The sequence below is a fragment of the Lycium barbarum genome, chromosome 12 (genome assembly GCF_019175385.1).
Source record: "Lycium barbarum isolate Lr01 chromosome 12, ASM1917538v2, whole genome shotgun sequence".
NCBI lineage: Eukaryota > Viridiplantae > Streptophyta > Magnoliopsida > Solanales > Solanaceae > Lycium > Lycium barbarum.
This window is the reverse complement of record NC_083348.1, coordinates 58294850-58322544: the sequence shown is the minus strand read 5'-3', so window position 1 is coordinate 58322544 and position 27695 is coordinate 58294850. Positions and strand designations below refer to the sequence as shown.

At 36.3% G+C, this 27695-nt stretch overlaps 2 protein-coding genes across 4 annotated transcripts; one reads left to right on the top strand and one right to left on the bottom strand.

The window, feature by feature from the left end:
- Positions 1 to 1430: 1430 nt before the first annotated feature.
- Positions 1431 to 10656, top strand: LOC132621665 (ubiquitin receptor RAD23d-like). Its single transcript, XM_060336004.1, has 12 exons — positions 1431 to 1650; positions 5127 to 5288; positions 5465 to 5518; positions 6253 to 6329; positions 6449 to 6505; positions 6602 to 6779; positions 7704 to 7838; positions 7918 to 7983; positions 8059 to 8106; positions 8217 to 8323; positions 8493 to 8571; positions 10325 to 10656. The coding sequence occupies exons 1-12, from the start codon at positions 1585 to 1587 to the stop codon at positions 10439 to 10441; spliced, it is 1146 nt and encodes a 381-aa protein (XP_060191987.1). The 5' UTR covers positions 1431 to 1584; the 3' UTR covers positions 10442 to 10656.
- Positions 10657 to 12801: 2145 nt separating this feature from the next.
- On the bottom strand, positions 12802 to 22014 carry LOC132621950 (T-complex protein 1 subunit zeta 1). 3 transcript variants are annotated; one of them, XM_060336431.1, is made up of 16 exons: positions 21767 to 22014; positions 21207 to 21270; positions 20012 to 20147; positions 19545 to 19696; positions 19397 to 19444; positions 18861 to 18953; positions 17955 to 18061; positions 17746 to 17860; positions 17573 to 17659; positions 16347 to 16551; positions 16122 to 16216; positions 15301 to 15369; positions 15086 to 15193; positions 14878 to 14996; positions 14445 to 14536; positions 12802 to 13168 (listed from the first exon to the last, which is right to left on the bottom strand). In XM_060336431.1, the coding sequence occupies exons 1-15, from the start codon at positions 21898 to 21900 to the stop codon at positions 14461 to 14463; spliced, it is 1608 nt and encodes a 535-aa protein (XP_060192414.1). In that variant the 5' UTR covers positions 21901 to 22014; the 3' UTR covers positions 12802 to 13168; positions 14445 to 14460. The 3 variants fall into 3 exon arrangements, with proteins under 3 accessions (XP_060192414.1, XP_060192415.1, XP_060192413.1); XM_060336432.1 differs by having other exon boundaries at positions 12802 to 13050; XM_060336430.1 differs by lacking the exon at positions 12802 to 13168 and having other exon boundaries at positions 14248 to 14536.
- Positions 22015 to 27695: the final 5681 nt, after the last annotated feature.

Genomic DNA, 27695 nt, shown 5'->3' with positions numbered 1-27695 from the left:
TTGGCACGAAAACTCAGTTTGACAACTAAACTTAACTTATACTTATTTACCCCCCTTAACAACTTTCATCTTAATTAAATACAACCCTAAATGCTGATGTGGCAAAAAAAAAAATTAAAAATAAATAAATTAAGAGAGTGAAACATATAAAAAGGTGGACCTGCTGATATATATATATATATATATATTATTATATAATTAAAAAATAAAATAAAATAATATATAATTAAAAAAAATCAAAATGCACCCCCCACCCCCACCTGCTCCTCTCCACCCTACCCCACAGCCTCGGCCCTCTTCTTCACCAAACAACCCCGCCCCTACCACCATCTTCTTCTTCACAACCCCCACCCCACCCCACAGCCCCGCCCCCTCTTCTTCACCCCACAGCCCCGCCCCCACCACCTTCTTTTTCTTCACAGCCCCCCACCCCACGCCACAGCCCCTCCCCCACCACCTTTGTCTTCTTCACAACCCCCATCCCAGGCCACAGCCCCGCCCCCACCACCTTACTCCTCCTTCTTCTTCTTCACAAGTTCCTCTTTCTCTCTATATTCTCATCATTCTTTTCTTATCATTTTCACCATTTTTTGATTTCTTGATTTTGATTTTTGTTTTCTTTCAAAAATAAAGTTATGGAATAATGATTATGGAAGAAATGGGGTTGCTAATAATAATAATAGCCAACAATAACAACTAAAATAACCAATTTGGACGAATTTGAGAAGGAATGAGATGAAATTTGGTGGGGTGATGATGGTGGTGGTGGTGGGTGTGGGTTAAAGATGTGGGTGTTATTCTTATAGGTGGTTATGGTAGGATGAGGAGAAAGAAGAAGAAAGAGAAAAATAAAAAATGAAGGGTTGGTAATTTTTGATATGGCAATGACGTGGTGAGGATGACGAACTGAGCTATGTTCAATCATGGCGACTGCGGCGGTGGCGACAGCGGAGGTGTGGTGGCAGCGGGGGCGGGGGAGGTTGAAGAGAAAGAAGAAGAAAGAGAAAAGGGGGAAAGAAGAAGAAAGAGAAAAAATAATAAAATAAAATAAAATGAAGGGTTAGTAATTTTTAACATGATAATGATGTGGCAACGATGTGACAATAACGTGGCGCGAGTGTAATACACCTCCCATTGTGAGAGTGGTATTATTTTTTCAGGGTAGTAAATAATTGAAATGAAAGTTATTAAGAGGATAAGTAAATACAAATTAAGTTTAGTTATCAAACTGAATTTTCATGTCAAGTTCAAGGGTCAAATAATGTCTTTTCTCAGCCATTAGAGTGAGCCTTTGTCAAAACTTACCTAACGTAATCCATGAAACAGCGGTGTACCTGACGTGTCTTCATATTATTGGTGTATTTGTGAGCTGTCAGGGAACCAGCGGTAACCAAATCATTACCCTTCCTTTTCAGGTATATAATGCCTTGATAAAGACATTACCTACCCTTTACACGGTCTTAAGACTCTTCTTTCTGCAAAATTTACCGTAAACACTGTTTACATATTTAACACCGGCAGTGACCGGACGTTGCAGTTGCCGGTGACGGAAGTGGACGGACACGTGTAAATTAGGGTTTGGAGATGAAGATTTTTGTGAAGACTCTGAAAGGCACGCACTTCGAGATCGAAGTGAAACCCGAAGAAACAGTAACTAATCGATCTCTCCCTATATATCTTATACGTGTTTTTATGTTTGTGAAAGCTTTGTGCAATTATGAAATTGAGTTGTTGTAGCAGCGATTGGAGTCTAAATTAGGGTTTCCAAGCGGCGGACGTGGATTTAGGGATTTAAGTCACTGATTACTAAAAAAAGTGACTGACTGTCACTCTGTAGTAATTAATGTGGACTTGTAACAAAAAATTAACTGTATGTATAGTTCGGGTCAAAGTTAGTGGCAGCTTCATTTGCGAATTTTAGGTAGATGGTTTTGGAGGGTTTTTATAACAAGTAATATTGATGTTGTTTTTATTTAGTGAATTGACAGTGTGCTAAGTAAATTTATGAATTGGGTTTGGATTCAGTTGAATGATTATTTACTATTGAGTAGATTCTATACTCTCCTGCTATATAAGCACTATGAAGAGCAAATATCTGAATACTCCTGAAGTAATGAATGTGGAAAATTTAACTCTATATATAGTTCGAGTCAAAGTTAGTGGCAACCTGATGAAAGCTGCAGAATGTTAGCTTTGTTTGCGAATTATAGATTCTAATGGCGCATGGGTTGGGAGGGTGGTTGTTTCGAGTAATATTGATGTTGTTGTTGTTTTGATTCGTGAATTGATAGTATAGAATGCTGCTAAGTAATTTTGTGCTGAGTAGAATTGGATTCGGGTGAATGATTATTTTCTATTGAGCAGACTCTGTACTGTCCTATATAAGCACTATGAAGAGCAATTACCTGCAGCTACTGTTCGGGATTTTCCAGTTTATACTATTTTGCTTAGTGGCTATCTGCATCAGAACCTTGGTTGCTAGGAATGCTTCAAATTATTATTTTCTGCATAAGTTTAACGGGTGGAAGCTTGGGTGCAAGTCCGTTATTTTTTAAGGAAACAAATTCTTGTTTTTTCTTGGGAAGGGTAGTTTGGAGTGTTTTCTATTTGGTTTGGACTTGGGAGCGCTTTTAATTGTTTATTCTAATGTTAGTGGAGCCATTGGTTGTGTTGATGGAGTTTCTCTGTTTCAGCTCTATCTCTGTTTGAGTGCTAGGTCAGTTATGTGATATCATAACTTGCGTAGGAATAGTTTACCCTGTGCGCACCCGAAGGGTAGCTGCTGCGGGTTCCCATGTCATTAAAAAAAAAAAAACTTGCGTAGGAATAGGAAAGAAAATGATCTAGGTAGAAATAGGATCTTCCCTTCTAGTCAGTACTTTCCTTTACCCTCTACAACAAAAAAGAAAAAAAAAGAATCTTTCCTTCTGTCGGCAAGGTGATTGATTGTCGATTGTCGATTGGGTGGTGTCAGGACTCCTCTCTCGTTTTTCTCTTGTTCAATTTTGAATCTTTTCGAAGGAGAGAGTTGACTACGTTTTGGGAAACAGTAGTATCCTGCTAAAGGCAATATGTATTATCCAAGGGGCTGATTCTTACGTTCTAGAAAGAAAACCAACTTATTTTTTACCCTGCTTTGCCGTTCTTGCGTCTATCTTTCCTTTCTTATAACGATGGTGTCCGGCAAGCTTGTGCACACCTCAACTAAGTCACCAAATTCTTGTTACCTCCCACCAACATAGATACCAAGCAACTCTACCTATTGAGTTTTAGGTCGAAGGGAAGAAATCACATAATACATTTTTTTGTCTTCGCTGGATTTCGAAACCTGATCTCCCTTTCTCACTTCATTGACCACTAGGTCACATCCTTGGGTGCAACCGTTCTTGCATCTATCTTGAAGAGGCTTGACAAATTCAGACACATTTCTCATGGGTGGGGACGATAAGCTCGTATATCTTACTGTACAGAAAAGTGTAAGTGTGCTTCTGATGAATCTAGAAGGGGATACAGAATCGAAGCTTGCTTGGTTAATGGCTTTTGAGATTTTCCTGCTTTGTAGATAACTGTCCGACAGCCTATGCTAAACGTTTTGTAGAGATTTTCCTATTGTTCAGAAAATTCTGAGCATGGGCTGTTAGAACAGCCCATTATAAACGTTACCTCTTTAATAGGGCGCAGGAGTTGGAAGATTTATTAAAAAATTTAATTGGTGCACTTGTACAGAAAACATTAACCGTGTGGCGGTACACCATTCACATATATGTGATATAATAAATGGTGCAAGACAGAAGAAAAGATTGTTCTTGAGGTAACATTTAGAGATTTTCGTAGGCACTTAGAGTTATCTTTTTATTTTTTCTTTAATTTCTGATTTTGTTTCTTGTGGACACATCGCTGTCGTCTTAACAAGGTCTTCACTTTCCTTAAAAAATTCTTTTTATCTTAAAGAAAATAAACGTTGCCCTTCCGAAAGTGTAGCGGTATCTAGAAATGGTGTCACTTAGGCGATAAGACTGAATGGAGACTCTGGCAACTGGCTAATCAATTGATGATCTTTTGGCACATTTATACGATTGTCATCTCAAATGGAGGGGTTTTGATAGCTTAGAGTAGAGGAGTACTTCTAAATTCTAACTTATCAAAAATAATAGCTTAGAGTAGAGGAGTAATGATGAGGGTTTTCTCTGGAAAATCTTTCTTCATAATATTCATTGATCAACAAATATCAAGGTTCCGATGTTAAGGGTTCCACATTGTTTGAGAGTAAACTGTTGTTTCCTTATATGGTTATGAGCAATCCTCACGTCATAAGCTATTTTTGGAATTGAGTTTGGTCGAAAGTCCATTTGCTTAGCATAGTATCGAGGTCGTACCCATTCCAATTTTTATACTATATTTTGGTTTCCACGCTCCAAATTTTAGTCATGGGCGTAGGCCTGTTATCTCTTTATATGGTTTTGGGCATTCCTCACCTCATAAGCTAGCTTTTGGGGTTGAATTAGGCCCAAGACCTCCCTTTTTAAGCACTTTATAGGGCCCACTTCCCTATTAAGGCCCTCATGAGTGCAATTCGGTTTGGTCCTGTGGTCTTGAAGCTACAGTTACTCGCCAACATTTCAAGAGAATTAGAAGTACATCAATGCCATGAGGATGATGAAACCTCCTGCATGCAGCGAATTCCAGAAGACTGCGTTGCTTTTCTTTTTCTTTCTGTTTGGCTTTTCTATGATATCTGTTTTTTTCCTTTTTTCTTTTTGTGGCTACCATTACCTTCTTTTAGTGCAAACAATAGTGTGCAGGCATGGTTGAAGAGCTTGTGCAGCAGTTACAGCTACTTTACCTTCCTAATTTTGCCTTTTGCTGTTTATATTTCTCCCCTAGTTAAAGTCCTCCTTATATACATCACATGTATACACCCTTTCTTCTTCAAAAATAGAGTAAATTTAGCAACCAAAAAAATCAGAACAGCATTGCAAGTGTTGATCTCTTCATTTTTACTTCTAAACAAAAAGCCCTGATCTCACTCATGTTTTTAATTTCCTCGTCACCTTTCTTTCTTTCCTTTTTCCTTCTCTTTTTCCTCTGTTGCACAAACTGATGTGGTCCATATAATAAATATTCAGGTTGCTGATGTGAAGAAAAGCATAGAAACAGCTCAAGGTCAAGATGTCTACCCCGCTGCACAGCAGATGCTTATCCACCAGGGTAAAGTTCTCAAGGACACTACAACATTGGAGGAAAACAAAGTTGCTGAAAATAGTTTTGTCGTTGTAATGCTTTCCAAGGTACCAATTCTTCAAAGTAGTTAAAGCTTTTCTATTGTTCGGTTAGAAATAGCTATTGTTCCCAGATGATTTTGAGGGTACTTCATGCTGCCATGAGCCGTATGAATACAGATTTTTCTGTTTCTTTTGCTGATGACGGTTCATCTCATATTTTTGTCCTCCCATGGTCATTGTAGAATAAGGTTTCAACAAGTGGAAGCTCAGCTACACAGCCAGCACCTTCAAATTCGGTGAGAGCTTAATTGCTTGCTGGAAGTTCTTTTTTTCGTTTGCGCTTCTTTAATGCACTTTCTTCCATTGCTGGACTTGGCTATATCTGTTTCTGGTGTGATGATTGAGATTGAGTTCAGCTTCCTTTAAATTACACACACACATATATATATACTGTTGATCTGATAAGTACGTTCCTTGTATATTTTATGTTGTCCTGTTGCAGAAAAAAACATGTGATGAATGATGATTGTTTTTGTAACCTACACCTGTACTTGTATATTGTTTGGTTTATGGATTTTGTAGCTGAACCATGTGCTGAAAGAGAGTAATTTTGCTGAGGCTTGTATTGCTGAGGCTTGTAAAATGATTATATTACCTGTGCTATTCTGGGGCACTTGAAGTCTAACGTCTTATGCTGTGAGCCATTTGGAGATGATTGTATGAATCTATAATGGTTATTTGGGAGCTGATGATATCCTTATGATGTTGTCCTGTTGTGAAGAACATGTGATGAGTGCAGATATTTTTTGTAACCTACACCTGTAATGTGGAGACGCGCGTTTGGTTTATGAGTTTCGTAGCTGAACTATGCGCTGATAGAGAATGATTTTGTTGAGGCTTGTGAAATTATTATATTACCTGTGCTATTCTGGGGCACTTGAAGTGTAACATCTTATGTTGTGAACCATTTAAAGGTGATTGTATGAATCTAGAATGGTTATTTTGGAGCTGATAATATCTGTTTGGTTAGGCCCAACCTGCAACATCCACAGGCCAATCTACGCAGACAGTAACAGCAGCTCAAGCACCTGCGGCAAATGTGGCACCGTGAGTTTCTGTTTTGCCACAACTTTTTACTGTTGCCGGTGGCTGGAAGATACTTGGAAGAATTTTTATGTTTGTGGTTTAGTTAGCTTAAGCTTTTCCTGCTTCTTTTTTTTTTTTAGTGCACAATCTGCTCCTGAGTCTGCTCCTACTCCTGCTGCTGCGCCAGCTACTGCTAAGTGAGTGCATATGATATCTTGGACTAAAAAATTACTTTTTGGTGATGCTACGTGATTAGTTAGGTCATGTTTTATTTTACTTTCTTTGTCAAACAGTCCTGTGACAGATGTGTATGGCCAAGCGGCATCAAATCTTGTTGCTGGAAATACCTTGGAAGCTACGGTTCAACAAATTCTTGATATGGGTGGTGGAAGTTGGGATAGGGATACTGTTGTGCGTGCTCTACGTGCTGCATTTAACAATCCAGAGAGAGCTATTGAATACCTGTACTCCGTGAGTTTATGGTTGCTTAAATCTTCTTGACTCCATTACTCATCTCTAGTACTTTTCAGTTTTGGCTGACAATCACTTCTAAGTCTCCTTAACTGTGGGTTAGGAGAATTTATTCATGTTTTGGGGGTTCAGCTGTTTGAATATTGTTTTGTCTACTGTGTTATCATATTACTGCTGCTCTTTTCCTGAATGACCAAGTTCTCTCTCTTTTGTTTCCTTGGCTTATATTTTTGCTATGTTTGAGGTGTTTTTTCTTCCATGTTCTTTTTCACTTTGGCTTTATCCTCATTCTTCATGTTGTGACCTTGGGACCATACTTAAACAATTCCTCTTTTTTCTTAGCTAAGAACGGAATATAATGGAAGCCAAGGATCATACAAGCAACACCAACTAGTTGCATTAAGCCACTAAGGTTTAGTTGTTACTTGTTATACTTATACTAGGTCCTACGTATGCCATGACTCTTTTTAGTGTGGTTAGATTTGTACTTCATGAAGAAATAAGTGTAATATTTAAAGAACCTGTAGTTTTAAAGGGTCCCTAGCTTTTAGAAGGCAAATTATTTAGTATTTGAATGAAATAGACTCGAGTAGAGCGGATGGATATAGATGATTTATTTATTGATAACCGGATATATAGGATTCATATAGCGACCCCATCTAGTTTGAGATTGAGGTGGAGCTAATTGATTGATTGTTCTTTACTTTGTGCATAGAACGCATCAGATGCCTTCTATGGTAGCTTCCCTGAAGCTTCATATTCTCCTGTAGTTACTTTGCCCAGAAAATATAGTTAGTTCAAAAGTAAGAAAATGTTCAAGTTCTGCTGGCAGTTAGTGCTTGTGTGTTATGCTAGATTCAAGTATTTTCTTGGCTTCTATAGTCATTTCTTTTTATTGACTTTAAAGTACACTGATTTTTTCAGGGTATTCCTGAGCAAGCAGAAATTGCACCTGCCGCTCCTGCCAGCGGACAGGCAGTAAATCCTCCAGTTCAGGCCTCACAGCCAGCAGTTCCGTCCGGTGGGCCAAATGCTAATCCTTTGGACCTCTTTCCTCAGGTGGTGATTCGCTAGAGAATTAAGTTTGTGCTTTCACTTGTTATTCAATATGCTAAAATTATCCTAAATTTACCATCAGGGCCTTCCAAATGTGGGTTCAAATGCTGGAGCTGGAAATTTAGATTTCTTAAGCAATAGTCCCCAGGTGCACATCCTGCCTTTGTAAAATTGGTTATTAATTTGTAATCATAATTTTATAGCCTCTTTTTTCCGTCAACAGTTTCAAGCCCTTCGAGCAATGGTGCAAGCAAACCCACAGATATTGCAGGTATTGTGCGCGCACACACACATGCGCGCTTTTAATTTTGTTTGCATCAAAGCATTTACAAATGTTTTCTGGAACCATGACAGTTTTTTTTTTTTTTTTTTACTCTGCAGCCTATGCTCCAGGAGTTGGGTAAGCAAAATCCTCAATTGATGCGGATGATTCAAGAACATCAAGCTGACTTTTTGCGCCTCATCAATGAACCTGTTGAGGGGGAGGGGTGAGAACTTCTTGTTTTGAATTTTTTTGATGAAGTGAACTTCTTGTTTTGAATTAGGGAGCTGGATGCATGAGGCACAGTAATTTTAGCTTCTAGCTGTCCCAAACCCCTTCTTTGACATTTCGTATCTGTATGTGTGGCTGACTTTGTCACTATGTGGTGCTATCAGGAATGTGCCCGGGCAGCCGGCAGGGGCTATACCACAAGCTGTGACTGTCACACCTGAAGAGCGTGAGGCTATTGAACGAGTAGGTTCTTTATATATCTTTTACCTTGTGCCACATGGTTTCAGGTTCAGTTAGAGTTGGTCACTTCATGACAGTTTTCCTGTATGAGTGGGGGGGGGGGGGTGTATTGGGGGACTTCAGAGTGATCACTGTTGCCTTTGCATGTAGTCGGAATTATACTCTTCCCTTACGTAATACGAAGCCATAGCTTCTACCCTGCACATGTAGCACCTACTACATAAGTTGAAACCCTTTTCTGGTATATTATCATGTGTAGAACAAGATTGGCAGGCTGCTAAATCATGTGAAAGAGGTCCCCTTAGAAAGAGACCATTGTTTCTCAGATTTGCATTCCTTGCCATTCCGGACATTTTCACCCCCACATGAATTGTTCTGTAAGGTCTCACAAGAAATAGCCTTTACTGCTAGGAATCCACCAAAGTTTTTCTCTTTCATCTGGGTTACCTCTACGATCAGTTAGCGTAGGTAATTCCCAAGCATTTACATTTCTTCTTAGCCTTAGCTGCCATACTACTTCGGCGGAGTAATCTCATAACTTAGCATCACGGAGCAAATGGTAAATCATTGGCAAAGGCTCTTTCACAACTTAGCATCACGGTCAAGAGGCAAATGGTATATCTGTGGCAAAGGCTCTTTGAGCGGTCTCTGTCATATCCATATATCATTCCAAAAGGATATTCTTCTCCCATTACCTGCCTTAGATCTGACATTTCCCAAGAACCATAGTGCTCTTATATGCTTCTGAACCACATGGCCATGTGAATGAGTTACTTAGTTGGTACACCATTCAATTTTTGTAACCATTCAATTTTTGTACCATATTTATCTGGAATTTCCTTTTTTAGTGCCCTTTATTCCTCATATCAATAGCCAAATGGTAAATCTGTGGAAAACATTAGGCGACACGTGCCAGCATGTGTTCTTTTGTTTTTTAAATTATACTGGTGGTCGGGCTAGATCTCGTGCACCTCAATTATTCGACCGAGTACCTACAGTGCCTCAGCACAACATCGGGTAATTTTTCCCGCCAAGACTTAGTCAAATAGGAAGAAATCATTTTTAGTCTTCACCAAAATTTGAACCCTTGTCGCCCATGATTTACATCTCATTTCACAGACCACTAAGCCTCACCTTTGGGTGCCTAAAAACATTAACACCATTTTGCACCCTGCACGACACGCGAGGGATGTTGCTGCTTCCTCATTACCACTTTTCCATGAAAAATTCTTGCTCGTGTGGGTTTCACACAATAGCTCATAAAAATAGATTGCTCTTCATCTAGTTAAGCGAATCCTCTCAAACCTGTAATGTATGACTTCTGTAGCGAATCCACTCAAACCTGTAAGCAAGAATGGCTGCTCTAACTTGGTAGTCTCATGCTGCATCACATGTGATTTACCAGGAAGAACCTGATGGTCTGTTTTATCATTTGTTTTCTGCAAACCCAGTTGATATATCCACGAAATTGATACAACAGTAAAAGTTGCGTATGTTTTGGTCTTCCCTACCTATCCACAAAACTGATGCAACAGTAAAAGCTCAGTGAAATGTATATCACAATTTTACTGTTGTATCAATTTTGTGGATATATCAGCTGTGAGTTTGCTGAAAAAGAAATGAATTATGATAGATGTCTACTCGGTCTTCCAAATTTTACTTATCCAGCTGTGATATATATTTCACTGAGCTTTAGCAGACATGAAATATTATTTTGACATGACCGTTTCTGCTTTTGTGGTGTTGATCTTAACAGCTTGAAGCTATGGGTTTCGATCGAGCTTTGGTGTTGCAAGTATTTTTTGCATGCAACAAAAATGAGGAGCTGGCTGCAAACTATCTGTTAGATCACATGCATGAGTTTGATGAATGACATGGATGAACCAGAGTCCACTTTGACCTCTTACAGTTTTCATTATACTTTGTTTTTGATCTTCTTTCTTCTAAATCCGTGTGACATACTTTCTATCTTGCCATGTGGAGTAATTCAATGCCTTCGTTCACAGTGGATGAATAGTCTTGGATCTAAAACTATATCTATAATGGACATGTTATATAAGTAAAAGTACCTGCAAGCTTTCATCTTCTTGTTCAAGTGCCATTAAGTTGCAAGCTTTTCTGGGCTTTGGCAAGAATAACAAGTTTCTTCCCCTGTGAAGTGTGTTATGTGCCGATTTCAATATGTTTGCCATTCTTATTGTGGTCTGTTTTTGTTAATTTTGCCAACGATTTTTTTTTTTTGGTCAACTTAAGATGCTTAACAGCAACTGCTGATGGCATCGACTTAGCTGTTTTAGTTTTTTGTTCAGTTCTTGTTTGTGTGTGTTTGAAGTTATCTTTTGATTTGTTCTGAAAGAGTCGATTAGCTGTTTTGAGTCATGTTTCAAAGGAATACCACCGGCATCAATAGGCTTGCTTTGTTCTCGCTCTTCCTTCTCTTTTTCTTTCTGGTGGTATTTCATGCATCCTTGACTTGTGAAAGTTATTGGAATTCTTCCTCCAATGATATCTTTTTTTTCTTTAGTTTGACAATTCAAGTATATCGTTAAACCAATAACTTAATTGGCCAACGTACTTGATTTGCACCAATGATGTCGAAGACATACTAGATCTGACGAATCTAACTAAACCTGTATAAAAGCAGACACGGCACACAAGCCTTTAATGACTAGTCAGTAGCCAATAGTCATGAATAGCTATGGAGAGAATTGTCACAATTTCGCCAATTCTTGGAGACAAGTTAACCATAATGAAGTTGGCGAGAAAAGAATCACCATGAAAGAACTACAGCAAACTGCACAGTTTGCCCTTCAAATGGGCTGATCTTCGAAATCAAACTTATGTCGGGTCATTTGCACGATTGTGCTTTAAAGGCACTGGTCTTTAATTTTTGTCCCTCAAATTGTTGGTCATTAATTTTGTCCTTCACCTAATACCTTGAGGTTCTGAGTAAAAAAAAGAATGTCACAGGCAGCGTTTTGTAGCAAAATTAGGTCTATTCGGTCAAAAGTCAAGCCTTAAGGCAGATGTTTGCCTTACGGCAAATTTTTACCCAAAATTAGGCTTAAGACAAATTTCTGTCTTAAGGCCTAACTTTGCTCGAATAGGCTTAATTCTGGGCAAAAGTTAAGCTTTAAGACAGAGGTTTGTCTTAAGCAAACTTTTTGCCTAAACTCTGCTGCCTAGGTAGCAAACTCTACCCTTATAAGGCAGCAACACATTTAAAGCATACAGAATTGCTTATGCACGTAGTTTGTTTCTATAGAACTGCTTCAGCCATTTGTCTTTGTTTAAAATATCATATTAAACTGCTGCAAAACTCATCCACTCTCCATGTTCAATTTTATTTCTTCACTTTCCATGGTTGCCAGCAAATAAAAGATGGCATGACATGAAATTTGAAAACACCATCTACGTTAGCGTAGTTGCTGGTCTTCTCCACCATTGTAAGCATATCTTCACCAGATTACATCCTTCAACAGTTTGCCACCTGAAGGCAAATCTACCTTAAGGCAGAGATTGAATTCAAAACTCTGCCTTAAGGAAGATCGAATCCAAAACTCTGTCTGGCGAATTCAAACTATTGCCTTGCGAATTTTTTTTTAAAATTTTTAACTGAGCAGGGTTTCGAGCCCGGAACCCGTGAATTTTTAGGCGAAGAACAAAAATTAAAGAACAACAATTTGAGGGGCAAAAATTAAAGACCAGTGCCTTTGAAGCGCAATCCGCCCAAAAAAGACTTATGTCTGGTGGGGCATAAGTTTTTTAAGGGCCCGACATAACTTGTGGCATATTATGATGTGAACCCAAATATAAACTTATGTCCCTCAAAAAAATTATTGTCTTGAGGACAAAAATTAAAGACCAGCACAAAATAGCAAATGTGCAAATGTGTCGTGTGTGATCACGATCACAACAAGGATCAAAAGTGCGAAAGATAAAACCCTCCCCCCTAACGCCCACCAGAAATAAAGGTCATCAAGAACGTTTGCAGTTAGTAAGGAACTTTTGTGCGTATGTATGAGATAAATTACTAAAAGAGTTCATAATTTTAGAAGTTCAATGAATTTAACGGTAAAATTTAGTGGCAAAAAATACAAAATATGGATTGATCAAACTTAAATTTGGATCAACCTCTAAGAGCTTTCAAAGGTACACATTGGATCAGTTTCCGAAAGCCTCCTAAGATCATATCTTTCACGAGAAGGGATATAGCTAGTTGACAGCTTTCAATACACAACTGGCATTTTATGGTCAAATTAAAAATAGTTGTCCATCTAAGAGATCCATTAGCATCTGCTTGCACTGCAGTTTGCAATTGTTACACATTGAACTGCCAGGGGCTTTTTAACAAATCTACCCCCACGCAAACAACCTCCTAGTCGAGGACATCAACCTTATACATTCATAAGGAAAAGATGAGTATAAACCTTATATCTTTTCACAATTTTAGATTGATATAACTCCTTTATGCCAATTGTTCTGCAAAGGACATGTTAAAAGAATGAAATCCCGGCATTGTGAAACTATGGACAACAAAAGCTGACGAGTTCATTTTTCACGACCATGGAAATGGAATTCAGTACATTTGACTTGTTTCCTGCGTCATGGAGGAAATAATATGCAAAGCTAGGCTCAAATCAACTTGTTATTTCTCAGATAACCTTCTCTTGTCAACAACAAACAAACTTAAAACATGATTCTCTCTCCACTCGGAGTCTGTATAATCTGGTAAAAGTTGAATTTATCAAGTGGAAATTGAAAAACTTAGTATTTCATTACTAGGATGGTGCGTAGAAACTTTTAAAACTTTCAGTATTCGATACAGCATATGTTACATTTGAAAAATATTGAAATACGAATGTCATATCGAAATATATTGTTGCATAAAAAAATATTTTAAGTTTCCATAATGTTTTTTCAAAATTCTTATCGCCTAATAATTTCCATTCTTACCAATCTGTTTTGAAAATTAAAAAAAAAAATATATAGTTTCGTACATGTTTTGTTTAAGAACTTGTTCATCGGGTGATCTCATTGTTTCACTCCTAAGTAGAAGGTCAATAACTTCATATTTAAATAATTCAAATATTAAAAGAAAAAATGGTTTGATCCACTTGGACACTTTATTTTTTAGGCTTAAAGCAATCGCTTTAATGCCTTAGGCTTGAGCCAGTCCTGTCCTGTCAAGCAAACACACTGTCTCTTCATGATTACAAAAACCTCAACAATTTTCCATGCATGCGTATCTGTTAGTGCTAATAGAAGTATTTGCTCCGACCGCAAGTTATTATGCAATCTCCTTTAGTGTTAACCATAATAGGTAAGATTTATTACCTTAATTCTAATCTTTTGAATGGCTGACAAACATATTCATTTTAAAATTGATAGTTCATGACGTTTGGCTTCTGATAATAATATATCTGATGTTTTTGCTTTACTTTCCTTTAAAATGAAGAATAAGCTTATTTTAGAATGAAACATCATTGGCACTTGATTTAATTTGTTTTCTTTTAATTGCTTTTCCTTTTTTGCTTGATCAAATTATCAAACTTGAGAAATCAGTTTCATGAATTATGATTACAAGTTATAATTCTATATTTCAAAATTTGATTGATAGGATATAACTTTAAAAAGTAATACCGAAATTATCGAATTGCACAAACTGAAATCAAAAGGTGAAAAAGCAAACCACCTCAAAAGGTATGGTATTTGATAGGAGTATAACATTTGAAAAAATCAAACATCAAAAATACCGGACCAAAATTTTCAATACTCCCCACACCTATTTCATCTCTGCTTGCTTCAGTTTTACCCCCAGATAACTCCAAAATAATTGCAAGATGTGAACTATAGGAAAATCTGTTAAGAAGTACCTTCAGACAGACAAAGCTAAGTTGGTTTCCTCATGTTTCGTCCAGCACGAATTACTTCATCGACAAGTAACAGCTGAGATGCTATAACAGGCCTGCAAAGAAAAAGAAAAAAGTATTAAGAATTCGACACATAAAACAAGATCAAAAGGCTCTCTCCCTTTTGTGGGATTGTCAAAAGCAAAGGGATACCAAAGAACAAGAGATATCGAACTCCAGGAAATGACCAATGCTCACCGCAAAGGACTTCCCACATAACAACAACATACCCACTATATTCCCACAAGGTGAGATCTGGGGAGGGTATAGTGCACACAGACCTTACCCCTACCTTGGAACTTCCCACATAGTTGATGCAATTTAAACAATGCATAAAACACACACATGCACATACAGAGCACAGCAAACGAAAAATGAATGAAAAGTTTCCACATACCCGGAATTAATAATCTGACGCTTCACGGAATAATTATCAAATATCCCCTCCATTTGTGGATCTACAGGTTCTCCAGTGTGCTGATTTAGTCCGACAACGTTTCCGTTGTCATGCCCTCCCTGAAAAGAGTTGAGATGTTACAAAGACACTGATTTAAAGCATCCATCGTTGCATGCACGAAAGATGGGTTAGAATAGTATCTAGATACCGTCAGAGAAATGATCACATCTTGAGTATCAAGGCCAGAGTTCTCAGCAAGTGTCTTTGGTATAACAAGGAGGGCATTGGCAAAAGCTTCCACTCCAAGTTGGGCACGCTGTACATATATTGTCGAGACAAACTAATAGTGTGAGAAGACAGATAGGGTACTTGTAGATACTTAACAGATGGAAGTAGTGGACAGTGATGAATCCATATACATACCCCCTTAACAGTCTTTTTCACTTCGTTAATCAGGTGTTGTCGAGCTGCAACTTCGAAGGCGCCGGCACCCTGAAAGCCAGCATTCAAGACGACACTTTAGGAATAGGAAATGCATAGTCTCATTGTCACATTACAAACGTAAATTGTCCTTCAACACTTGAAACAGCAAGAAAGCTTAAATTCCATAATCAGATGTAGGCATGCAAATTTAAATTCAGTAATTTTGCAGCACATCTAGTTTTGGAGTCAGAGTTGATTGATTGATTGTTGAAGCTGTAACCACCATTAATCAGGGGGAAAAACTTTGGATATGAAGTCATTAAGGCCTCCCCTTCCCGTACATCGTTGTCTGTAAGTGTTCAACACAAAACACTAACAATTCATTAGCCCAAACTGAGAAGATCACAAATAATGCACAGGATTATCATGATTCTAGCCATATACGCACATAAACCGTACCGTGTTCCTGTGCATGCATACATTTTTTGATAACCGAGAAATCCCTGAGCACCGGTGGCACACGATTTGAAACTCGGTGGAAAATCAGCCCACCTCTCTACCCTTTTCCACTTAAATACCACACTTCAACTGCAATATAGTTCGAACCTATGATATGCGCCTAATCCACATATCACGAGACTAAAGCCCTAGGTGAAGACCCATGCATGCAAATCTTGGTCATCCAAGATAAACAAGCAGCATAAAACAGACAAACAGGGTACAAACATAATGTGAAGGAGCTTTCATGTGGAATCACACAGATATATCTTGCTGATCAAATAACAAAATTATTTGTTTATATTGGCAAAAGTATAACATACAAGTACAACTGCTTCATCTTCAATGGTATTTTTTACTGCCCTTAGTCCATCACGAACTGCATCCTTGATTTGAGCTATTGTGTGGTCATTAGGACCTGTAAAGAAAACAGCACTGCAGGTTAAGATCTACTTCTCCAGCTCACAACGATGATAAGCAACACGAGAGCAAACAATACAATTAATCAGGAAAATGGTTTGGCGAACAAATTAAGCACCTAAGAGTACCTTTGATAAGAATAGTACAGGAATGAGGATTTTTGACATTTTCTACAAAGGTATACTTCTCTTCACCAAGAACATGCTCGTAGACCAGCCCAGCCCAGCCAAGGCACTCAGGAGTTAGGTCATCAACAGAGTTAACTGCCTCCCCGCCAGTAGCCAAAACCAAACGTTCCATATTTCTCCTCTTTGCCCTTCGAAGCGCGATTATCTAGAACATGAAAGAAGTATGATTATATAAAATGTTTAAGATAGTCAAAACAGACAAGTCTTTATGTTCATGTCATCCATTTACGTCTTGCAACCTCCCGTTTAATTGTTCAAATTGCAATCTTTAGTTTTAGAGAAAAAATACTTTGGGAAAGAAGATCCAGAAGTACTAAATGGCACAATGTCCCAACAGAATGAGAATTTCTGTTGTAAGTTGTGACAATGCATTAGAGAAAGGTGCCAAACTCTTCTCATTTAACCAAGAAAGGAAATTGCTAAAAGAAAGAGCTAAAGGTGTAAAAACTTGCATTTGCATTCAGGTGCTTGAGCAGAGTACTTTAGGAAACAGGAAACCTTGGATAAAATGTCACTAAGTTAAATTATCGTTCCTCAATATTTCTACCAAGTCAAGCTCTTGCACATAATAAAAATGGAGAGAGCTTATTGCATTTGTTCTAATGGATCCTTTGATTGAGTACAATAACAACTACGCCTTAGTCCCAAACAAGTTGGAGTAAGCGGATCCTTTGATTGAGTCCTGAAAACAAATTATTCCGAAAGGCACAGAACTTGTGCAATAAAGCGAGCACATCTGCATGCTCCCACAGCACCTTTTTTGAGTGTTGAAAACAAGTGATTTTTAAAGACACAGAGCTTATGCAATAAACCGCAGCTCATGATAAGTTCCACGAGTTTCAAAATGTCTTTGTTGATCCTCATGAAGATATTTGGAGTCTTTAGGATCCATTCAAGTATTTTTATTACCACTAAGCCCCTGGCCCCCTGCCTTTCTTTGTACAGCTAACAAAAGAACAAAGAGAGGGGGAATTAAAGGGATTCTAAGCAGTTCTCTCTATTTTACTAAGACAAGTCCAAGCCGTATAAGCATAACCAAACAGACTAATTAGTTCACAAAGTGCTAGCACAGCAACCAGAGAACCAAAAATGAAAAAGGTCGCAAGCTTGGTAGAGTATATGATTCAGCTACTATAGACTGAATAAAGAGAGCAATTACAACTTACTCCTTCCCGAGCAAGTTGGTCAAGAGATGGAGGATCAATCCCCTTCTGATTAATAACAACAAAATTCTTGTCACTTCCAGCGCAAACCTGCAGAGAACCAGCAGCATTGGACGTTATTAAGATTTTCTCACACTAAAATCGAGCAATGCCAAATAGCCAACTGCACAACATACCTTGTTCTTTAGGTCAATTATCTTTTGCACCCTCTCATCAACAGAACGCCTTTCTGCAGTAACCATAGCCTCTCTCTGCTCTGCATTTGAGTAGAAGAAGCCTGCATTTACTTCACTGAGAAAGAAGAAGATTGATCAATGGTATGAACACATCAAGAGTTCAAGACGAAGTAAACTTACGCAATGCGAATCTGGATTAACACTATTACCTCTTCTCATACTCAAGAGAGACATTACAAGTCAAAATGTAGCAGTTCTCTGCTCGCCTTTTCATGTCTGGATGTCTTGAACCATGATCAAGTACAAGACCCTCAACCTAACAACAACAAGAATTAATGAGGTGACACATTAAACATTTGCATGACAGTTTCTCCGGTACCCCCCACCCCCTGAGCAAAAGGATGAAGGGGAAAAAAGCCCGATTTTTCTGGTCTTCATATGGCAGCACGAAGTATCATGCAGAAGTGAGGACAGGTTCATCCACATCTAGGCATTTTGGCATACTTAGTGAAAATTACATGGCTGCATGCAATAAATATCCATTATACCATCTCTTTCCTTAACCCACATGCTAATGTGTCTTCAAGACCTCCAACACAGTTAGAATATTCATCAGCTCAATTTTTTATTCTGACCAATTAAGCCTAAGTTTATTATATAGGCATCTTTCACTGTCTATGACTATCTCTACCCTAAGTACTGACCTATTTTCTCTCCTTTTTTAAGACTAAGTCTGATCATACTTTTCCATCTACACCATCCTAAATAAAATCAACTTCAAAAAAAAAAAAAAAGTGTACCTTATGAAAATATTTTCGGTAGACAGAATTCTTTATTTTACTATCCACTAAACTTAGAAAGAGGTAATTAAACTAGTGTTCATACATTTAAAATTTTATGTGAAAAAGTAGCATCTGCTCCGGAATCACCAATAATTTTGAAATATATAAACTCTGATTCTCCAGTCCAGAAGTTGACTAATCAGAATATGATGTTCATTATTCTGCTTAGTGATGTTATCATTGTCAATAGCTGGCAGCTATTTTCACTACCATTGTCATTTTATAGAAATGTCAACCAAAATGTGGAAAGGCCAAGAGTAGCAATTTACATACCAAACGAGTGTCTACATCAAACTTGTGACGCATGTGCATTATCTCAACCATAAAAAGATCAATAGGTTCTTCAGGCTTGCGAATGCAGAGCACCTGTGGCACAAAGTTGCAAAGAGTGAAATTTTATTGACAGGTCTGGCATAAAAACACGTATACAAGTTGCAAAGACAGTAATGAATGATGATGCAGAAAACAACCAATATAGTCCATCGTGCATCATCAATCCTCCCCCCCCCCCCCCCCCCCCAAAAAAAAAAAACAACCAAACCCAAAAAAGGGTCATCACAAGATTAAATGTTAGGTGTATTTCTCTCCTATTACAGGAGTTATGTCTGAATAGATCAATGAAGAACTCTCTCCCTTCAGAGACCGCCGATACATCTAACTTTCAAACATGATAAAAATCAGGTCCCTCTTCCCAGAATACCAACAACAACAACAACCCAGTGAAATCCCACAACCATGTCACAAAAAAAAAAAATGGAACTAGCCAAATAAGGACCAAAATTTGAAGACTTATAAGAGTGGGTGCTCACAGCATTCGCAACAATGTCAGTCAGCTGATCAGCCAGTGATTCATACAACTGCGTCAAAACAATAAATTGGCATTAGCACCAGTAGGAAAGGAAGAATGAATCAACAGCAGAATCAAAATCTTTATTAAATTAAAGTTGCAGAAGAAACCTTTGTTCTCAATGTCGTTCTTGCAACCATCTTCAATATCTCTTTATCTGGCTCATTACCCATCACTACAGAAGTCTTAAATTTTTCAAGAAATTGTAGAGTAGCTCTTTTTGCAATTTCAAAACCATCAACTAGCACACGAGGATGCATCCCTGCAAGAAAGGGACAAGCATTGGTTGCCTAATTTAACCCAAAGGAGATACTCATGCATAGGATTTCATATGGACCGCACAATATTGAATCACTGAAATAGTGAGTAAAAAGAATGAAATTTGTCATTGAATGTTTTTCCTTTCTGAGAATTTCTCTTTCAATTTTTTTCTCTTCTTTTCAATAAGCTCGAGGGCTATTTTTATGAAAAAGAGCAGCATAGTTCCTTGTTTTGTTTTTCTTTTCCAGAATCACGGATGTAGAATGGAAAAATAAGGCAATAAAGTTGCTTGGAAAAGTATATATGTATGACAAACCTTCATCTATGCATCGTTCAGATTGTTTCATGAGCTCCCCAATGAAAAGCACAGTAGATGTAGTACCATCCCCACTAGTATCATCTTGAGCTACAGCAGTCCTAGCAATCATTATTGCAGTTGGGTTCTGAATTTGCTGCAGTTTTTAAGTTCAAAAAAGTTAAATCAATAACCTGAGAGCAATAACATTTATCTTCCATTTATTCACCGCAAGGACAAAATCTTATCTTCAAATAATATTCTTAATTTAGCAGTAATAACTAAGTCAGCGGTGATATGCTAGCGAGACTAAGACAAGCTTTGGTTATTGAGATGTACATTAATCTTGTAACAAGACCTAGTTTCCACTTACATGAAAAGATTAATTCTTGTTCTTGACTTCTCTGAACACAAAATAGAAACATCAACGCCTTAATACCAAACTGGTTGCGGTTGGCCATAAGAATCATCTATATCCATTCCGCTCCTTTTTTAGCCTATTTCACTTCAGTACTCACTAGTCACTACTCAATAATTTTTCTTTCAAAACAAACTAGGAGTTCTCTAAAAGTAGGAATCCCCTAAATTCCAGACTTATCCCTGCATCTGCAAATATAATTTTTCAGGACACTGCTAAGTGACAACATTAACACAAAATCTGATGCCACAAGCAACATTAACTCAGCGTGTTTGATAACAGAAGGCAAAATCAAGAAGCAAAATACCCAAAAACAAAATAAAATAGTTAAAACGGACAAAGTTCTTATTTGGAAAAGGTAACTCCGATTCGGGCCCAAGTTGACCATCAAAAGTTAGCTAAAATGTTGACTATTGCCAACAACCATATAAAGAGACAACAGCTCATATACTTAACCGATGTGGAACTCTAAGCGTCCCAGCATGCCAGGGACTAGATATGTGTAGCTTGGAGTTAGCATGAGGGGCCCAACCTTAAGTAGCCAAACGCCATAATTAAGTCTAGTTATGATACAATATTGGAAAAATACACCTTGGGCCTATCGCTATTTAGCGGGTGAGTATTTTTCAAGACCATATATGTACTACAGGTCATGCATTTTAAGAGTTGTTCTCATTTTACACCCCTAATGTATGCATCATTTTCTTCAGTTGTTCGATTTACCCCCTAACTAGTCATTTCTTTGTAAGGTCACGAAAAAATCATATGTAAATGCGAACAGGAATGATATAAACTGACCATTTCTTTCAACAACGTATTACCATCCTTAGTGAGCTTAATGTCACCAGCACCACCAACAAGCCTGTCAATTTTTTGTAACATTAGACTCTGACAAAACAAAAAAAGGGGGGATTTTGCAAAAATATACAGCCAACATAAAATATTACGCCACATAGCCCAATATGCAATATTATACAAAATTATACCTTGGGGGGAAAGCATTATACATAATGTAACAACCTTGTATAAAAGGTGTTTATACACGAATATGGGCTAAACCAGGTAACAAACTCAAAATATGAGCTAAACCGGGTAAATACTTTCCCCCAGGTATCATACAATGTAATTTTCCCAAAGAAAGACAAAGATATTCTGGAAAATTACGCTCTATGTCTATTTTTGAGAAATATTTACGCCATGTAGCCCACACTTTGTGCATAAACACCCGATAGTAATACTAATATTTTATACAAGATTGATACATTTACTAGGTATATTGTTGTATATTAATATTTTCTAAAGAAAGATTTAGATAGTAAAAATTGTAGAGTGCGTAAAAATGAAAAGGTTCAACTGACATCTTGATGGTGCCTTTAGGACCAAGATTGGTTTTGAGAACATCTTGTAAACCCTTGGCGGCGTTGATGTTCATATGAAGCGCTGCTGATTTGTTGAGCACTTCTGCATTTGGATTCAACACCTTTACAGACATCTTCGTTTGTTGTTATTCCAAAATATGGTAGTATGTCAGATCCAAGGGAAGTGTATAGAGTTGTTTGTTTCTCAACTGAGGGCTTGGGTTTAAGGGCTTTGTGTGCAAGCACAAGTGAGGGCTTGGGTTTAAGGGCTCCATCTCCGCCAAAAAAAAATCTGGCTACTTTTTTGAGATAGTAAAAGAAGATAAATAATTAAAAAAGAAAATATTCTAGGCATTCTAGCAATAAAAAAGGTCGTGACGTTTAAATTTAATGTTTCGGTTCCTTTTTAAAATATTTGAGTAATTAGTAGTTGACTTTTGAGAATTTGGGCATTATATTGAGGACTTATATAACAAATTTTATTTTAATTTGAAGAAGTTTTCTGGGCTTTCGCCCCCACACGCCCCAACAACAAAAAACTCACCCCAAACACCCAGACGTACGCCCCGAATTGCTGGGCGTACGCCTTTTGAGACTTTCGCCTCGAACCATCGCCCCGGGGCATTTTTGATATGCCCCGCCCCGAGGCTCGCCCCGAAAACGGCTTTTAAAACACTGATTGAAACTAATCAATACTTACTAAGTTAAATATATATTTTTTGAAACTATTTTTATAAAATAGTCCTAAATACTAAATTCAAGAGTAAAACTAATTGACAGTATATCCACGAGTAAAACAAAAGAAATAAGTAAATAAATAAAGAATTCAAGTATCCCACAAAGCTTGTAAGAAACTAATTTAAAACATAATGATTATAATTTATTAGTGAAAATAGGTTCAATTATCATAAAAACACGACATGTTAACATAGTAGAATATCATAAAAAAACTCCTTATAAATGTAAATATTCAATTATAAAAACAAAATGGGCATCACCTATTTTGATTTAAATCTAACACTTCAGAATTCATCAAGCACTTAGTAAAAGAATATTTTTCATGCTACAACATCCAAGACTCATACCAAGCATGAAATTCAACTCAAAATCTCAAATACAACTAGTTAAGTGCCCAAGTTCAACGCAAGTACTAAATTTATAATATTACAAGTGGACATGGACACTCCCAAAATAGTCAAATCATTCACTAAAATTAAATTACAAAATGTTTAGCATCTTGACCCAAGTTTTATTTAAAAGTGCATATCTAAGTGTATCCCATGGATCATGTACAAGTTTCTAAAAGTCTACAAAATATACTTGCTTATACAAATGTGATCTTCATCTATGCTTCCTAAGAGTCTACTTCAAATGGTCATCCTCAAGTCTCTCTCTCGAGACACATCACTTATGATCTCAACAAAATATCACTAAGCATAAAGTTTGGTGGCACATAAACTTAACAAATATTTTTTATATATATATATATATATAGTAAGATACGTAAGGAGTACAATAAATAAATTTTAGAAATAAGCTTATCAAAATCACCATCAAATGCTTAATGAAGGTACAATCATTTCAAGAGAATCAGCTATCAAACCATAAAGTTGTCTGAGATACCAATATTCAAAATTTTAAGTGTCAAGAAGCTTTCCCAAGCTAATCCAAGAAAGTCCATCAGTTAGTTAATTTCGTCCAACACATACGTCATGCAATTACATCAAAGCATAATTGAATAACAAGAAGGACCGGAGTCCCAAACCAACTAATAATCAAGAGAATTAAGAACAATATTGAAAGTGGTTTTCCCATTGATATTTAAGATGGACAAAATCAACAAGAATGCAATAATGCTTAAGCAACCTATATATGTGGGCGAGTTAGTTTGTCTTACAAAAGTATTCCACTTGATCCCAAATGATATTCAAATTTTCCAAGTGAATCAAATACTCAATTTTACATAGCAAAATAAGAATTTAAATAGCAACAACCCAATAGGATAACAAATTAAAGTAAGACAAATTTTATCAAAGCTTAAGATATTCAAAATTTCTGATTTTCATCATTCGAATATATGTTAGAGAGTAGCACTTATGTGGATTGAGATATTCCCAATGTAGGATTAGGAGAAGAAGATGAAGAAAATGATTTATGAAAGATAAAAGAAATGGGTCTTGCTACTAAGGGCTTATTCTAGATAGGTAGAAAGTTAGTACCTTTTTTTATCAAGAGTAACTTACAGAAACATTATATAATAGTGTATATATTTTGTTATCTTTCATATTTAAACATTATTTTAATATTTTAATTTGAATTTTTTTATTAGTTTTAATAGAAAACTAATTATTATTCACACCTCAAACCCCAACCTCCAAAACTCAACGCGGATTCGATAATCTTAACTATTATTTCATTATATTTCAAGTATTTCGATAGTTCAGAACTTGTATTGATAGGAAGAATCAAACAATTTAACGAGACGGGATCCCTAATATAATAGTGTATATATTTTGTTATCAACTAAATTAGTCAAATAAAGTCAATTCAATTGTTAGTTCCTATCAAACATACTATTACATTTCAAATATTTCAATAACTTTAGCTATTATTAATTATATATAAAATATTACAATGGCTCAGAACTTGTACTAATAGAAAGAATCAAACGATCTAACAACATGGGATCTCCAACAAATCTAGTTAATTAATGTAATTTGTCCAAACACTATATAACCTTAACTATTATTTGATTATGTTTCAAGTATTTCGATAGTTCAGAACCTGTATTGATGAGAAGAATCAAATAATTAAGAAGGCGGGATCCTTATTATAATAGTGTATATATTGTGTTATCAATTAAATTAGTCAGATAAAGTCAATCGTTAGTTCCTATCAAACATACAATTACATTTCAAATACTTCGATAACCTTAACTATTATATTTCAAGTATTGCGATAGTTCAGAACTTGTACTAATAGGAAGAATTAAACGATCTAACAAGACGAAATCCCCAACAAGTCTAATTAATTAATGTGATTTTTTCAAAAAGTATAACTTTAACTATTATTTAATTATATTTCAAGTATTACGATAGTTCATAACTTATACTGATAGGAATAACCAAACGATTTAACAAAACGGGATCCCTAATAAGTCCAGTTGATTAGTGTGATTTGTCCAAAAAATTATCTAACCTTATCTATTAATTAATTATTTTTTAAGTATTTTGATAGTTCAATATTAGTTGCAACAACAACAACAACCCCCCCCCCCCCAAAAAAAAAAAAAAACAAAGGTTGTGGTGTAGTGGTTCGTACTACTCCATTCTTAACCAAGAGGTCTTGAATTCGAGCCCCCTTGGGTGCAGAGTCACCATTGTTAGGGAGTGATTTGCCCCCAATGTGGGACTACCTGGCACGAATCCGAATCTAGTCGGGCCCCAATGCGGGTACTGGACACCAGATGGGAAATAAAAAAAAATTCAGTGGGGTCTGGGGAGGGTAAGATGTATGCAGACCTTACCCCTACCTTTATGGGGTAGAGATATTGTTTCCGATAGACCCTCGGCTCGAAAAAAAGACAGTGATGTGATAATAAATATCAAGGTAAAAAGCATGGTATCAAGATAAACATGGCATCAAAATAGCACGATAAAAAATCAAATGAAGTAACAGATAGTAACACACATTAAGTAGGCGTTTGGACATGCGATTTGAAACCATGAGATGAAATCAGCGCTTGGACATGCATTTCATCTCATGGTTTCAAACCATGGCTTGAAATCCTAAATCATCCAAAAAGGCATGATTTGGGGTTTCAAATCATAGTTTCAAAATTTTTAAATATAAAACTTTACCCATAAGTTTATATTTTGTAAAAATAAAAAATAAAAAAAAAGACTACTAAGTTGGTAAATATTTTTAACAATTACTCCCACCAACCATTTACCAACCTTTATTTATGTCTACAATGTGGGGGGATTATATTAAAGAGTAGGTACATTACTATTCATGTTCAATTTTCTTTTTTATTGAACTAAAGTTTGATCAATTGATATTGTATTTTTTAGAAAGGCCTTCTAGTAGCGTATTAATTTTGTTATGAACTATGACTTGCTCATTTGGTAAGATTGTATAAGAATTGAGAATATTTTGATAGTTTTCACAACTTGTGGGCTTTTTATGTCTATAAGAAAAAATACAACTTAAGAAATCCAAATTGCATGTCCAAGCATGATTTCAAATCATGGTTTCAAACCATATCCAAACGGCTCCTGAAGAAACGAGACCACACGCCTACTAGATTACTAATTAACCCTCTATCCTAATCCTCGACCTCCACACCTTCCTAAATTAAGTTTAATTAATGGAGTATAAATTAAGTGCTCTTAAATTCTCTCATTCTTGATATAGTTATCTAAATTGCTCGATTATTCTTCTTTGTCATTTTTCTAAGTTATTTTCAATTCATTCTCAAATTACATATTTAAAAATTATGTAAAAGATACTATAAGTAACAATAATTAATAATTTAAATTATTTAAAAGGCATATGAAAATGTTACGTTCCAAGAATAATCAGTTTCACAAAGGGGTCAATTCTATTATGTACAATTAGTAAATTTATCCACGCTTTTGCGCGATTAAAAATATAAATTAGGTGCCTATATTGTATGAGAAGGAAACATTTATAAATAGCATAATTAGGTTCCTTTCAATTACGTATCACAAGTACCATATAATGTAAAATAAAAGAGACAAATAGCATATGATGGAGAATAAAGGGGATTTTATTATGTTATTACAATTAAGAGTCCTTTAGGAAAAATTGCAATTCTTGCTTCGTTGACTCTTCTAGGTCGTCTCCTCAAAATTCCTTAACTTCCTTCGCTCAAGCTCTTACAGATCGGCGACGCCATTCGCGCTTCATTCACGTCTCTTCGTTCTTAGTCAATCAAGGCCTTTCACCAACTCTCTATCTATATGGTACTGTCTACCATCTAAACTCATAACACAATCTTGAATTCTTGGTTTCGCTAAAATATGAAAAACCAAAAAAGAGACAAAAGTACCATAATATTAAAGGTATGTCATTTCCCTTTCATTAGATTTGTTCATCTTTAATTTTGAGAAATAAAAATCTCAATCTGCCCCTCAAATCTGTCGATGGACTTCGGTTAAAGTATCCGAAGTTAGTTGACCGTATCTCGAGTGTATCCTGCACCTGACCCGTGCCGAGATGGGACTGACACAAAAAACGAAAAGTCCCGCAACTTAAATCGTGACTTCTTCATCAACTTCCCATTATCGCCCACAAAGGTCTGTTCGGTATCAGTTTCTAATACCACCAATAAGTTTACATATATTAGAAGCGCTTCAGATAAATATCTCTAAGTTTCTTTCGACACTGAATTCAGGTTCTCGCCAGAGAAGAAGGAGATGACGTAGTTGTCAAAGGTACTCCCCCCATAGCCTGAGCAGATTCTTGATCTAAGAATAAAAATAGAGTATTCTACTTTAAATATATACTATGGATATGGTAGGTAATTAAATACATAGTATATCTATGATAGATAATTAATTTAATTATAATTTTTATAGTTAATACCTCTTGCATGTTAGCTGTACCATGCAAAGTTTTCTTTTATCAAATGAGTCAAAATATAATGGGTTTCAAGATCGAATAAGATATGACAAGTCTTTTTTTTTTTTCAAACAAATTAAATATTTAAATTTAAAAAATATTTTAAAAAATTATTTTCTAAAAAATAAAATCATTTAAATGCACATAATAATTTATTTTTAAAGAAAATGAGGGTGTTACAGGGGTCTATATGTTTGTTTCTTTTAGTTCTTTGAATTCAATAAAGTTAATTATATTTACTACAATTTAAGTAACAATTATCATTTAATAATATCATTCAAGT

What these genes read in the sequence shown, in the direction of transcription:
- LOC132621665 (XM_060336004.1), top strand. Translation starts at nt 1,585, where the DNA reads ATGAAGATTTTTGTGAAGACTCTGAAAGGCACGCACTTCGAGATCGAA. An exon ending in CCTGCGGCAAATGTGGCACC is followed by an intron (nt 6,330 to 6,448) that starts GTGAGTTTCTGT and finishes TTTTTTTTTTAG; the next exon opens with TGCACAATCTGCTCCTGAGT. An exon ending in CTATTGAATACCTGTACTCC is followed by an intron (nt 6,780 to 7,703) that starts GTGAGTTTATGG and finishes TGATTTTTTCAG; the next exon opens with GGTATTCCTGAGCAAGCAGA.
- LOC132621950 (XM_060336431.1), bottom strand. Translation starts at nt 21,900, where the DNA reads ATGTCTGTAAAGGTGTTGAATCCAAATGCAGAAGTGCTCAACAAATCA. An exon ending in CTGTACTATTCTTATCAAAG is followed by an intron (nt 16,217 to 16,346) that starts GTACTCTTAGGT and finishes TTTTCTTTACAG; the next exon opens with GTCCTAATGACCACACAATA. An exon ending in TGAAAAAGACTGTTAAGGGG is followed by an intron (nt 15,194 to 15,300) that starts GTATGTATATGG and finishes ATATATGTACAG; the next exon opens with CGTGCCCAACTTGGAGTGGA.